The 15,497-nt window shown below is 41.5% G+C and overlaps 1 protein-coding gene and 1 long non-coding RNA gene across 2 annotated transcripts in view; one reads left to right on the top strand and one right to left on the bottom strand.

Annotated features, from left to right (window-relative positions):
• LOC135103651 (uncharacterized) overlaps positions 1 to 15,497 on the bottom strand; it is a 272,999-nt gene that overhangs the window by 63,255 nt on the left and 194,247 nt on the right. The window lies entirely within an intron of this gene.
• Positions 5,099 to 15,497, top strand: part of LOC135103650 (uncharacterized) — a 77,742-nt gene continuing 67,343 nt past the window's right edge. Inside the window, 1 exon segment of the mRNA XM_064010202.1 lies at positions 5,099 to 6,162. Within this exon segment, the coding sequence (XP_063866272.1) occupies positions 6,102 to 6,162 (61 nt within the window). The 5' untranslated portion in view covers positions 5,099 to 6,101.

The following is a 15,497-nucleotide window of genomic DNA, read 5'->3' as shown; positions in this document are numbered from 1 at the left end:
ATAAATAAATAAATAAAAAAATAAATAAATAAATAAATAATAATAATAATAATAATAATAATAATGAGGGGAAAGAAAAACTACAGGCACTTCTTTTATCATGGCTTAGAGAAATTTGGCAGCAGATAAAAGTCAAAGGAAAGCCTGAGTACTCTAACTCTAGGCCTACAACCGTGCACACACCACCACCATCACGACTAACACCATCACCACCACTACAACTACCACCAGTACCACCTCCACACCATCACTACAACCACCACCACCACATCCACCACCACCACCACAACCACCACCACCACCACCACCACAACCACCATTACTATTCGTATTGCCATCAGCACCACCCCCACCACCACCACCACTACTACTACTAGTGCCACCATCACTACAACCAATGACAGCAAATAATAAATTACGTAACAGTTCGCACTTTTCATCCTGTGTGTACTCGTGCCTCGCGTTCAGTGGCACGAACAATCTGACAATGATTTTTTTTTTTTTTTATGTAGCTTAACACGAAAAAACACCAGACCACATTTCTTTTTTTTTTTTTTTGTATTTAAGTGTTTATGTTGTGCTTTTTTTTTAAAGGCGTTAGCGTTGTTTCCACTCAGGTGTGTAAATAATGGTGGCGGGGTGGTAATGGTTGTGATTATAGCAAAACGATCATTAAAAACTTCATTCATTTATTAACCTACTTCTAGCCAATATTACGAGGTTTTCTTGCATAATAGTAGTAGTAGTAGTAGTAGTAGTAGTAGTAGTAGTAGTAGTAGTAGTAGTAGTAGTAGTAGTTGTAGTAGTAGTAATAATAATAATAATAATAATAATAATAATAATAATAATAATAATAATAATAATAATAATTATTATTATTATTATTATTATTATTATTATTATCATTATTATTATTATTATTATTATTATTATTATTATTATCATCATCATCATTATTACCATCATCATCATCATAAAATAGCAAAAAATAATAATAATAGTACCTAATTTAGGTTTAGGAAGGAGATAGGAAAAAATTGGTTCTCAAATAGAGTGGTAGATGAGTGGAACGGACTCAGTAATCATGTAGTTAGTGCTAGGACACTAGAGAGCTTTAAGAGAAGATTAGACAAGTTTATGGATGGGGATAACAGATGGAAATAGGTAGGTGTGTTTCATACAGGGACTGCCACGTGTAAGCCTGGTCGCTTCTTGCAGCTTCCCTTATTTCTTATGTTCTTATGTTCTTATGTTCTAATAATAATAATAATAATAATAATAATAATAGTCTAATAATAATAATAATAATAATAATAATAATAATAATAATAATAATTACTGTTATTATTACTATTATCATCATTATTAATATCATTATTATTATAATTATTATTATGATTATTATTATTATTATGATTATTATTATTACTATTATTATTATTATTATTATTATTATTATTATTATTATTATTATTATTATTAACATCATCATTGTCATCATTATTATTATTATTATTATTATTCCGTGTGTGTGGATGTGTGTGTGTGTGTGTGTGTGTGTGTGTGTGTGTGTGTGGTGTGTGTGTGTGTGTGTGTGTGTGTGTGTGTGTGTGTATGCACACACCCACGTGTGAATGACGGCCACTATCCCACAAGCCCACGAATACACCACCACATAAAACTTCGGCATGTCTTCCTTCCACTCCCTGCCATCACCACCACCGCCGCCATTCTCCCCAAGACAATGCTGCACCTCTCCCTGAAGGTCTGCCTTCACATCTGTGGCAACGTGTGTCGATACCCATCACGCGTGTCGAGCCTATGATGGGCCAGGCCAGCAGCAGCCGAAGTCTGAGCGCGGGTCACTGGGCGTCTTGAGAAAGGCAGCTTTTCCAACAGGCATCAGGCAGGACACTGCTGGTTGGGTACGTGTTGCTTTCCGCGGGCCTGAATAGATGCTCTTTGTAAGTGTTGTGTGTGTGTGTGTGTGTGTGTGTGTGTGTGCCTCATACACACACACACACACTCTCTCTCTCTCTCTCTCTCTCTCTCTCTCTCTCTCTCTCTCTCTCTCTCTCTCTCTCTCTCTCTCTCTCTCTCTTCTTCTTCTTCTTCTTCTTCTTCTTCTTCTTCTTCTTCTTCTTCATTTTCTCCTCCTCCTCCTCCTCCTCCTCCTCCTCCATCTTCTTCCCTATCTTTTAAAACCTAAATATACGTACAATGTGAGTCCCAAATAATGAATGAAGGAGGAACTTCACACCATAAATACACACACCATTCTTAGCGCGGTTGTGACAAAATCATGACACAAATACCCGGAAACGTAATTTGGCAAAAGAAAAAAAGACTACACCGTTTGTTTCATGAAGACGCGAGAAATCAGCGGCAGGAGACACGTGCTCAGGAATATGCTTCCGAGTGTCCTCAGGCGGCGCACATCCCACCTGTTTGCCGGGAATCGGGAGAGAGAGGTAGGGGGGGGGGGAGAGGGAGGAGGAGGGCGTCGTGCCGTCCCACAAGCGTTCCTGTGATAAAATTCCTTTTGAAAAACGTTGCCCGAGTTCCAGCGAAATGTGTTCTTGGCGCCACTCAGAGAGGATGACGTGACAATTAAAGCTGCTCACGTACTGTGCTTTTTTACTTGTTTCCAGCAGTCGTGTGGGAAAATGTGGTGGCGGTGTGGGGGAGGGTGGAGGGAATTTTGCAAGAACCGTGTGTGTGGGTGTGAGGTGGTGGACATGGATTGGTGGTGGTAGTGGTGGTGGGGGAGGGGAAGTTTGGAGGGAACCATGAAGTTCACGATTGTGGTAGTATGTGAGGTAGTGGTGATGGTGGTGGTGATAGTTGTGGTATTAGTGGTGTGTTTGAGTGAGTTGATCGTGCGTAGTGACGGTAGTAAGATGAGGTGCCTAGACTGGTACGCGCCTCATTGGGCTGATTGGTCAATGAAACATTTCATGACGACAGTTCTTTTAATGTCTTCTTTGCAACTCTGCTTCTTTTGCGCTTTTGAAAATATCTACACATCTTATAATACACTTAATTTTCTTTTGATATGTATCTTTATCTTTTGTCAGTCTATTTGTTGATTCCTCTGCGTGCCATAGTACCCTATTATCTGCCTCCTCTGCACCTGTCTTTGTGTGACTCCCTTTTCTGGCAATCCACCCACAAGCACCCACAAACCTACTCTCTCTCTCTCTCTCTCATCTCTCTCTCTCTCTCTCTCTCTCTCTCTCTCTCTCTCTCTCTCTCTCTCTCTTTAAAACAGTGGCATGTTCAGGATTCGATACCACAACATTTCTTGAGGACACATAATAGACCAACATAATATAAAGGATCTTTTTCGAAGCCACATGTGTTGTGATACAAAATGCAAGACTAACGCTGCTGCACACATCAAACAAGGCCATATTCCATGCATGGAGAAAGCGTGAGAGCAAGAGAGAGAGAGAGAGAGAGAGAGAGAGAGAGAGAGAGAGAGGAGAGAGAGAGAGAGAGAGAGAGAGAGAGAGAGGAGAGAGAGAGAGAGACAAAGAAATAGTAGGGCATGCCAGAAATAACTGTTGGCGGTACACGATAAGGAAAAACACTAACATTTAACTAGTGCATAAAAGACCCACAAGACAGTAATAAACAGGGAGGATTAAGAGCATTTCCTGCGTGCTGAATGTGCCGTCAGCACCTGCACGCTGCCCTCGAACACGAAGGAGCACCATTATCACACACCATGAGCGGGCACTGCACGCCGACACACAGAAAAGGGAACGAAAAATGATTTTGTCTGACATCTGAAATAGAAAAAAAGAGGTTCGTGTATAAGATGTTTTTTTGAGGAATACATGAGTTTTAGTAGCGTGTTTGAAGTGCGTAGGTGTTAGTCGCGTGGATTATACATGGTGTCTGTCACTTGGCGAGGAACGAAGCTTTTGTACGTAGTTAAGAGATTTGTGATTTTTAAATGAGACACTGTAGATAATGATGGAATTTACGGAAGTAAATGTGTATGTGCACGCGCATGTGCGTGTAGGTGGATGGGTGTCTGTGTTATCTCTACCCAGCCATCATATGAAAGTGAATGTCATTGTCATGGATTCTGGCTGCCTTAGCTGACTGCCGAAGCGAAGAGCGATGCCGCAGGAACGGTCGACGACACTGGGACCTTTACGTGACGCCCGTCATAGTATTTATTGGTGCTTTGGGAGGCAACTAGAGGGCGAGGCGAAGCGCGTGGGAGAGTACAAGGGAGCGTGGTAGTTTTCTGTGTAAAGACTAGTAATGGAAATTGCAAGAGCAAGAGACAGGTTAGAAAGGGCAAAGGCAAACGCTGAGAATAGACTACCAAGTTGGAATTCGAAGATTAGCAGAGGAAAAATATTCAGTCAGATAGCTCTGAAATGTATGATGTGTGGGTTTAGGCGTGCACGTGAACGCACCTGGCTCATGGATATGTATGTTTTGTTGAGTGAGTGCCCGATGTCGCGGTGGTGAGGCGATTAACATTGTTTGCTGAAGATTTATCGGCTCAGTTTGGCGAGGCGACGCCCAGCAGAGGCCTGGAGGTGATACATAATCTACTCGGCTATTCGTTTATCCTTATAGTGCTGGCAGATAAATTGAAACGTCGACTAACAGGTAGAGGAGGCAATTTGTTAGCATGCGCAGCGCTGTGTTTACAAGTGAAAAAATTGCACGAATGCCAGAGGGAATATCAACGTCAAGGAGACGTGGATGAACACTGTGGCTCGACTCCTTTAAACGAGAGAGAGAGAGAGAGAGAGAGAGAGAGAGAGAGAGAGAGAGAGAGAGAGAGAGAGAGAGAGAGAGAGTGAGAGAGAGAGAGAGAGAGAGAGAGAGAGAGAGAGAATTACACCATACTTTCAAAACTTTTTACATATCCTGTACACACTATTTACCCGTACACTGCAGCCTGCACGCGGCGTGTAGTGGTGCAGGCAAGTAAAACATATAAAATTCGTATTCTATGTGTCAGTCAAGTTTAGGGAAAAAAAAAATATATTGTAAAATGTCTTCGCTCCTGTAACTTTCAGAAAATATAAGGTACTATTTTACATCTGTGTTTAGATATTAATTATATATCGTACGTAGAGCAAAACACCTAAACAGAAAGAGGGGAATGCTTGATTTCAAATTCTCAGGTCCAGGTACCTAAGTAATTAAGCTCTGATATGATGTGACAGGTAAACAATAATGGTATAGTGTGTGCTCGGTGCTCAGCCTTCCTCTCGCCAGCCCACGCCAACTCCTCTCCTCGCTGCCTGGGCCACAAGTTCCAGAGAGGTAGGGTCACTTTTTTTTTTTTTTTCTTCTGTCCCTTCGCAGTGTGAGGACGCGCCTTCTCTTAGTAAGTTCAACCACGGCCAAGTACAATCCTGCAAAAGAAAAACACATTGATTCTCCTCCTTGTGGGCCGCAGCGGTGTCGGGGAGCCGAGGGGGAGCATGCGCAGGGCCCGGCACTACAGGCCAGAGGAAAGAGAGTTATCGATCTCGTTTACCTTTACAAAACTTTCTTCCTGACACGACTTGTCATTACAGTTCAACATTTATTTATAATGCCAAGACTTTAAGGTTTCTCTTTCATGTTGCAAGAGGAACGTGCATCTTTGACAGCGAGAGAATGCAACCTTCGGCAACTTCGACCCCGTCCAGTCCTTCGTGGGTTCACCAGGCGCTCGGCCTCTCAGTGTGGGTAGACGCTCAGTCGGGTGTAGGTGCGTCAGTCTCCATCTCGCCGGTGAGGAGGCTTTACCCAGCACTTCCTCTAGCGGATAGCCAGCGATCCCGCACGGTACTCCGGCGGGTGGATCAATCCTGTCGAGTGTTGTTGTCTCCAGACGCTAAAACAGACCCTTGTCAGAAATTTAAACACGGGCAAGCAATATAAAACCTATTTACGAGAGTGCATCACGCTGGGAGAATATTTCTATACACTAAGTACCGGTGAACTCCCCAAACTATGCCGCCAACGAAGGGGAGTTGCAAGGAGTAACCTGTGCATGAGACTGACCAGCAAAGAGTGACAGGCTCGCGCAGTGTGAGTCCAGGACAGTCAAGAGGAGGATTACTTCCACCACAAACATGACACAAGGAAATATATCAAGACAGTTACTTCTGCTGCAAGTCCTCCTTATCCTGGGAGGTGAGTGGCTGGGCTGGGGCCTCCTGCATTTTTTTTTTTTTTTTTCACCCACTAGTCTCTTGGTCGCCAGGAAGTGCATGACTGTTGGTGGTCTGCTGTGGCGCTGAGGGAGATGAGGCGATTAGCGATCACTCGTATATCTTGGCGAGCATCTTTTTTATAGTATTGCTGCTTTAGACTTTGCTTGTGTGTGGCAAGTAAACATTTTGTGCATATTTTTTTGTGTGTAGGATTGTAGAGCGACTACTGTGAAGTGGTCCGGGAAAATATCGTGTTACATTTTGCCTTAAAGCATAGTATAAAATGCGCGCTCGAAAAAAATCTTGGGCGTTGAATTATAAAATTGATATTGAGACGTGCATTCCGCGGTGAGCTAGCTGGTGGTTATTCTTCCAAGGATGCTGCTGATACCAGGAGCCGTGGGAGTGAAACGTTTTTCGTGTGTGTGTGTGCGTGTGTGTGTGTGTGTGTGTGTGTGTGTGTGTGTGTGTGTGTGTGTGTGTGTGTGTGTGTGTGTGTGTGTGTGTGTGTGTGCCCAATAACATGAAATAGTAAGTAAACAAATAAATTCAACGGGTTCGTAGCACAAATGGAATAAGTACACGGAAACTCGGATTACGAAGAATCATAATGAATAAATAACTAAGTAAATGAAATGGAAGGACTCATGGCAAACTAAATTCAAGGAAACGCTTTAGTAAATGTAAGAAAACAAAGAAATAATTAAATTTCGTACTCGACCGACAACTGCACCACCACAATAATAATAATAATAACAATAATAATAATAGTAATAATAGTAATAATAGTAATAATAATAATAATAATAGTAATAATGATAACATTATTATTATTAATATTATGAAAAACAACAACAACAACAGCAACAACAACAGCATCGCCACACATCGCCATTCAAGTCGTCGTGTACGATGACAATGACCACCGAATATCAAGTTCATATATATATATATATATATATATATATATATATATATATATATATATATATATATATATATATATATATATACATATATATATATATATATAATATATATATATATATATATATATATATATATATATATATATATATATATATATATATATATATATATATATATATTACCTATGCATTTTTTAAACAAGAGGCCGCGTTTTTTCCCCAGCCCCTAAAACCTGCGGCCCCTCACATAACTCTCCACTAATAAATAATGTGAATCGTAGCCACACACGTTGCCTGCACCTCTGCCCTGGACACCTGCCTTTGGAACCTGTCCGGGAAGCTCGATAGAAGGGGCGAGAGGCGCATTGCGAAGGAGAAATAGAATAGGAAATGGAAGAAGGATGTGTGAGAAGAGAAGAAGAGGGCGAGATGCGGGATGAGGAACAGAAGATGGAAGAGAGATGTGTGACAAGGGAAGAAGAGAGCGAAATGTGTGATGTGGAATAAGAGATGCAAGAGAGATGTGTGAAAGGGGAGGAAGATGGAGGGATGCGTGGTGACAGAGATGGTGCTGGTCATTATACATGAAACACGCTTTTACAGGTTATGATGCAAATAAGCCTACTGTTACAGGAAGTTTATAGCAATCTATACTAGGAGGCAGCATAATTCTCATCGTTACTGCAGCCTACGGACCTTTTGAACAAACTACAAAAGGACTCATGTCGACATGGTATTACGATATGGAGTACTTAAAATATGCTAGTTTACACGCACACACACACACACACACACAATAAATAAATAAATAAACAAACAAATATGGAAAAATAATCAGTAAGAGGCAGTACCATTCTATATAGCCCACACACCTTGCTAGTAAGTTACAAAACGTCTCCGTGAAGCGCTCTCCTTCTCACTCAAGCTTCTCAACCTGCCAAGCGCCCTGCCACTGCACCCTTGCCTTCCCGGCCTTCCTGTGCGCGGCAGGTGTTTCCTCGTCTCACGGAAGTTTCAATAAACCAACGTAATCTATAATAACCGCAGTAACTTAAGCTTAAATATTGTTTAGTGATATTTTTTGCGTGTAGCTGTTTTATTTAATTTAATTTCTTCAGTATTTTGGTCAACAACAATTTACTGAAACCTAAAAAAAAACTACTACATTTTTTGTCCAGCCTAAACGTGCAGAACATCTCTCCGGTAATGAGGTTAATGATGTCTCTACACATCGCGCAGTAATGGATCCTTCACATTTCATGGGCCAGCCTATCACTTCATCGCGTCGCTGCACACTGCACTCATCTCTTTGTGTCCACAGCTGATTTGCTGCTCATGATCCTTAGATAAGTAAGAGAAACTCATCGATCACGTTTGATTTTGCTTTGATCTACTGAAAACAAGATGAAAAATTATAAATATGAAGAAAAGGAACAAAATACCCTGAGATGGGCCAAGAAAAGTTAACATACATACTTCCTTATTGGACATTATCATATTTGTTTTTACATTAAGCACATTTTCATAACTCAGCATTATTAGGATGTGATCCAGTGATTCCATGAAAGGCACATTTTTAGTAAAAAAAAAAACAAAAAAAAAACACAGATGTAAATGACATGATAGGCACGCCAGAACACTGCATCGGCATTTGGTAACGGTTTTTCAGGGGTTCACGTTCACGAGTCTCGGTAATCAGGTATGCCCTATGTAATTTGATTCAATCATCATTTGATAAAGATATACCAGGAACAGATGAGGGTCACGGCCGCACCAGGTGGTAATGGCTAACAATTACCTTGCCTAGTGATGTCTGGTGAAGATAATTGGCAGAACAGGTATGAAGCGCTCCAATGAAAATGAAAGGTGGATGGTCAGGTAGACGTGCACAGGCCCCTGATCCTCGCAACCCAGAGTACATGTGTGTGTGTGTGTGTGTGTGTGTGTGTGTGTGTGTGTGTGTGTGTGTGTGTGTGTGTGTGTGTGTGTGTGTGTGTGTGTGTGTGTGTGTGTGTGTGTGTTTGTGTGTGCGCAGGCGCGTGACGTGCGTAATGATGTACAGTATATACTAGGATAAGCTGGCAGGCAGACAAATAGATAAACATTATATTAACAGACATGAAATATAGTTTGATGGATAGAACTAAGGCAGGTAACGATGTGTGTGTGTGTGTGTGTGTGTGTGTGTGTGCAGTAATTATGCACTCTAAAGAATACTACCTTGTCTCAACACCCAAGGCGGCGTAAATCCTTTCCGAGGGATGGGGTCACCTCAACTCAATAATTTTCACAGAAAGCCACATTTTCCTTTCCTCTTCCTCTTCAGGTATGCGTGTGGGGGGGAGGAAAGAGAGAGAGAGAGAGAGAGAGAGAGAGAGAGAGAGAGAGAGAGAGAGAGAGAGAGAGAGAGAGAGAGAGAGAGAGAGAGAGAGAGAGAGAGAGAGAGAGAGAGAGAGAGAGAGAGAGAAATATCTTGTGGAAAAAAAAAAAAATTCACAAAATATGAATGTACAAAGTGCCAGATATGTAAAGTGATCCTTGAAAGGCAGCACATCGGAACTTACTGTATTTTCATGAATAAAAGTTTCTGAAAAATACTGATAAAATACTGACAAAAAAAAAGAAAATGCTCTCTCACCCCTGGCCGAGCAATATGTTAACCGGCAGTGCCTGCGATCAGCAATATTTGACAATACAGTTCACGAATTTAGAGTTACAATTTAGTGTCCAATACAATAAAACAAATCAGGCTGGACGAGATAGCGACTGATATAGTGAAAGTGGCTTAGTTGTCATGCACCAGAAAGTGTGCTTCAGTGTTTTCGTTCCGGTGTGTATGTGTGTGTGTGTGCGTGTGTGTGTGTGTGTGTGTGTGTGTGTGTGTGTGTGTGTTTATCTTTGTTTCTTCTGGGTCAACTTTGGTCGTAAAAATACCAATATCATGATAAAAAAAAAAAATACAGAAAGAGAAAGAGGGAAATTTCTTGAAAAGGTAAAAATGCAAGTGAACAACAAATAAAAATAGATAAGACAAAAAAAATACAGGGAATTAGCTACAATGGGAAGAATCGGTTGAAGGATTAATGAAGAGATAAGAAAAAAATGTAGTTACCGAATAAAAGAAATGCGGAGGACAAGGGAGGAGTTGAGGACAAGCCATAAAAAGAGCAACATAAGAACATCAAAGCGGCGAGAGGATCGTAAGGGCAAGACACAAGATACCGGGAGAGGGGAGGGGGGTCCTTCAGAGATTGTGGAGGAGAGATCTTGGAGACAATCCCAAACGTAAGACGGGGAAGATAAGGAAGAAGAGGAGGAGGAGGAGGAACTGGGGAGGACAAGGGGGGAAGAAGACATATTGTGGTGACAAATCAAATTCTTTCTAAAAGTAAAATTAACTGTTTTTTTTTTTTCCCAGGGAGAAATTCGACACCGCTGTATGTAAACGCGCCCTCTAATGCATATACAATTTCACTTTAGCTTCCCTTTTACTGACACTTTATTGCGTTTTCATCAAAGTGCGTCGAACAGTGGTGCTCTCAAAGGTATCTCGTTGACAACTGCATCTAACATTACTAACGGAAAGTGGAACGGAACTGCAATGCCATGAAACTCCGAGCCTAACTGTATGTATAAAAAAATTACAATGATCCTAATATATAGTAGTAGTAGTAGTAGTAGTAGTAATGGGACCCCACCTGCCATACACTCAAAAGAGACTTAAGCAAGTAGGTAGCAGTAGTAGTAGTAGTAGTAGTAGTAGTAGTAGTAGTAGTAGTAGTAGTAGTAGTAGTAGTAGTAGTAGTAGTAGTGGAAGCAACAGTAGTAACAGTGGCGGTGGTGGTAGTAGTAGTAGTAGTAGTAGTAGTAGCAGCAGCAGCAGCAACAGCAGCAGCAGCAGCAGCAGCAGCAGTAGTAGTAGTAGTAGTAGTAGTAGTAGTAGTAGTAGTAGTAGTAGTAGTAGTAGTAGTAGTAGTAGTAGTAGTAGTAGTAATAGCAGCAGCAACAGTGGAAACAGCACCAACAGTAGTAGTGGCAATAGTAACAGCAGCAGCAGCAACAGTAGTAGTAGTAGTAGTAGTAGTAGTAGTAGTAGTAGTAGTAGTAGTAGTAGTAGTAGTAGTAATGATAATAATAATAATAATAATAATAATAATAACAATAATAATAATAATAATAATAATAATAATAATAATAATAATAATAATAACAATAACAATTGGAAAACTCCACGATCTCTGAATTCGAAGGCTCCTTGTGTTGTCTTCCCACACTCTCCTTTGCGTGGCTCATCCACAGTCCGGTGACATATTCCATTTGGCCACGTCACGCAAGCTGTCGGGATTCCGGAGTTATCATTTCATGGTACACAGTGTTGGCCTCGCTCAGGGAATGACTGGGACAAACCCGCTGCCAGGAACTGACGATGGCGGGGACTTGCATCTCGTAAAGAAAATGAGGAAGCAAACGTAGCGGACAAGCAAAAACAGCTTTCAGTCTTTTCTTGTTACTTATCTTGCTCTTTGAAAGGTTCGGTGGAGGCAAGTAAGTAAAAATGATAAGACTCAGAACACCTCTGTTCTCTCCTACAGTGAGATGTGATGGAAAAGATACTTCATGATTATGGTGTAACGTGTGTGGCAAAGCCCTGTGCTGACGGGCCGGATTGTTTATAAGTGTCTCATCAGCTTCTGTACTAGAAACATACAGCTCAGCATGTTTCATATCATCCCAAAGGAACTTCGACAGAAGGACGTGTGGAATGATATACCACAGGATTTGATCTCGAGCTCAAAGACAGTGCAAGGCTGCTTGCTGCCTTGTTGTTGGTTACATCGCGGCGACTTGAAATTGAACTCCTTGCACAAATAGATATGGAACAAGTGAGGCTGTGAAGTTCAAGCTAAAGTTAGGGGATTCCAACGCTGCTGGTGGCGGGGTACAGTATTCCTGACGAGGCTCGTCCCGCCTGGCGGCACGGGCACTACCCAGACGAGGCTCGGCGGACCGGGCGCCCTGCTCTTTCCTACTCGGTCTTACCAAATAACATACAGGTCGCCATTATATGGATGCTATGTGAAAATCAGCCACTATTTGATGTGAAGTTATGCTTTAACTTCCGTGAATAAAGAATCAGCCTCTTCTTCTTAATGGCGTGATTCAAGATGGCCGACACAACGACCCCGTGCATTGATATACCATTGACAGAGTGAATATAATAATTATAATGTATATCAAGTGTACCACAAAATAAGTGAAGTAAACGACTGAGGGGGATGGATATCAAAACTTTTAAACTGAAATGTCACATCAGACCCGCAGTGCGGAATCACATCCCTGGGAAGAACATCACCCGCTGGTGTGCTGGTGACATCCTGGACAAACTTAAATACAATCCTATATTCGGTAAATTTCTCTTTTTATGCTGACTGAATAGGACGATGCTGAACACTGTATGTCTCAGTTTATTTAATCTCAGACAATTTCCATTTTGATTTTTATGTAAAAAATTCTTTAAGAAATTAAAATGCAATTCGTGACTAAAATGCAGGTTCTGTGCACTATTTCTACTGTGTTTTCAAAAGCGAAGCTCTCATGTCCGCATCTACACCACGGAATCGACCCAAAGATTAAAGATAATACTTATTCCTTTGAGAAAATCTTCCACTTCATTGAGAACTCGAAGCAGCAACATTGTAATAATTCCGGGAGGCTGGGCAAGATTAGTATGACTCCTGATATCAAAGTCGTGGCGGTAATGGACTTATATCTTTTATTTTCGACTGGAAACTTTTAGTATTTCGTCGATGCTTAAACTTCCGTGATTTAAATTAATTTTGCACAAATTATTGAATAAGTTACTATTTTCCAGAGGATGACAGTCTTGAGATGCACACAGACTACAATATATCAAGTTAAGGACAATTTTTCCCAAAATAGCTTTATAATCAAAATTAACTAGAAAGCTCAATACAGCTTAGCATGAGGAGTGAATTCTGTCTCTGATAGTTAATTTTCTAATCTGATTTCCTTCACACTGAGAGGCGAGGCGAGGCGCTGTGAATAACGTAAATTCACAGGCAGACGTAACAGCGACATCAATACATTTATTATATCTTTTACTGTATTTATGATACATTGTTACATGATACTGAAAACAAGAAAATACGTAGCATTTGTGATACTCTAATAAGTACTTTGACGTGTTATCTGAATATGGAAGTAAAATAGCATAATAGTAACTGGACATACAACCCACACTCCCTTCTCTACAGAGTCCTTCAGGCATTGCGGTTTTATTTCTCTGACTCCATGCAGACTCAGGAGTGATGATAAGTCAACATTTCACGATGCGAGACAGGCAGTGCGTCAAGTCAGAGCTTCGCGTAGGCAGCACCAGGGCTGCCTGCTTCCACCACTCTCTCCTCGACTTGGCTCTTTGTTATCATGAAAAAAGAAGAAGAAAAAACTCGTCTCCGTTTCCATCCCTTGTCTACTCCAACAACACAACGCGAATACTTTTCTCGAACAAATACTTTATAATGTGAGTTGTACGTTTTGAAAATGGTGCTACATTTACATAATGAATAACAATTTTTATGTATGTAGTGGGATACAATAGCAGGAAATTACATAACGATCCCTATGCCCCTGTACCGAGTTCACACCGCAACCATCCCGTTACGTAAATTTCTGCTCCTCAGGACACTGTAGCTACGAACCTGAGGGACACTTGCATAACTACAACTTTGTTACGTAAAAAAAATAAGAAAATAAATAAATCCAGTAATTCAAATATGTGCGTATTTCTTTTTCTATTTCTCTGTAGGTGTATGTATTATACATGAAAGCACATACATTTATACTATATTTTAATTTTATATATATTATTATTTTTCTTCTCTATTTCATTTCACAGAAGAATATTACTTTTTATCATCACAGTTCACAGGAAGGAAGGATTTTTGGGGTAATAAATCTTTCTTTCAGAGCCAACCAACACCACGCTTGTTCCCTTCTCCTGCAGCTGGGTAAGGGAAGGGGGAGATGATGAAGATAAGCTGAGAAAGAAGAATAAGAACAACAAAAATAAGGAGGAAGAAGAAGATGAGAGAAAACTAAAGAAAGAAAAAAGAAAAGAAAATGTGGGTTTGCTGGAGGAGATATGAGGAGTGGAGGAGGAGGAGGAGGAGGAGGAGGAGGAGGAGGAGGAGGAGGAGGAGGAGGAGGAGGAGGAGGAGGAGGAGCAGGAGGTGGAGGAGAAGGAGGAGGAGGAAGAGGAAGGGAGGAGGAGGAGGAGGAGGAGGAGGAAAGAAGAGGGAGTATTGGGGTTTAGGAGAGAAGATAATCGAAGCGGGAAAAGAGAGAGAGAGAGAGAGAGAGAGAGAGAGAGAGAGAGAGAGAGAGAGAGAGAGAGAGAGAGAGAGAGAGAGAGACTGGTGGACGATAAGACGCGGTAAGTAGGAAGGAAAGATTGAAATGTTTTAGGAAGAGATGAAGATGACGAAGAAAGACGGTGAGAAAATGGAAAAAAAAAGAGAAAAGAGAAAGAAATGTCAGCCTCAGTCAAGGGTGATAACGAAGGGAAAAAAAGTACGCACAGTAGAGAGGGAGGGAGAGGAAAGAAGAAAAAAAAGGCAAGAAAAATGAAGCAGCAGCTGAGTATGAGATTGTGTTGAGCAAGGAGGGAGAGGCTCAGGTGTGGGAGGAGAGAGTGAGGAGGAGGAGAAGGAGGAGAGGAAACATGGAGGAATGACAGGAGGAGGGGAGGGAGGGATGGATGGATGAAGGGAAGGAGGGAGGGAGGAGTGTGAGGAGAATGGAGAGAATAGAAGCGAGGATTTAGAGCGAAGGAATGGAGGGAGGCTATGCCGGGAGGAGGGAGGAGATTGTGTGGATGTAGTGAGAAAGGAGGAGGAGGAGGAGGAGGAGGAGGAGGAGGAGGACTAAGGAGGTTTGCAAGACGTGTGGAGGAGTGAAGGAAGTTGTGCAGAGTGTTTAGGAGTGTGGTGGGTGGCAAAGGGAGGCGGTGAGTGTGAAGGGGAGTGGAAGGCGTGGAGAGCCGTGGTGGAGGTGTGACAAAAGAAGGAGCACACAACATTGCCTGACATTCGTACAAAGGAACGCTGCATTTAACACTCATATTACCTCCTATACTTAAAATATGCACTTGTGATTTTATGTTTTTGCTATTTTACACTATTTACCTCTAATGCTCACAATTGGCTTGGGAATGCATAGTCATTTTTTTTATGTATGTATTGTGATGACCAAACATACAAGGAGCATTTATACATACAGCGCATGACGGCATTACATCTGGTGATGGATGGAAATTGCTTCCTTAATGCCGTGACAGAGAGGGTTGGGGTGCACACGCCTGCGT

The sequence above is a fragment of the Scylla paramamosain genome, chromosome 9 (genome assembly GCF_035594125.1).
Source record: "Scylla paramamosain isolate STU-SP2022 chromosome 9, ASM3559412v1, whole genome shotgun sequence".
Taxonomy (NCBI): Eukaryota; Metazoa; Arthropoda; class Malacostraca; order Decapoda; family Portunidae; genus Scylla; species Scylla paramamosain.
Note: the sequence above shows the minus strand (reverse complement) of the source record. Positions and strands in the feature narration are given on the sequence as shown.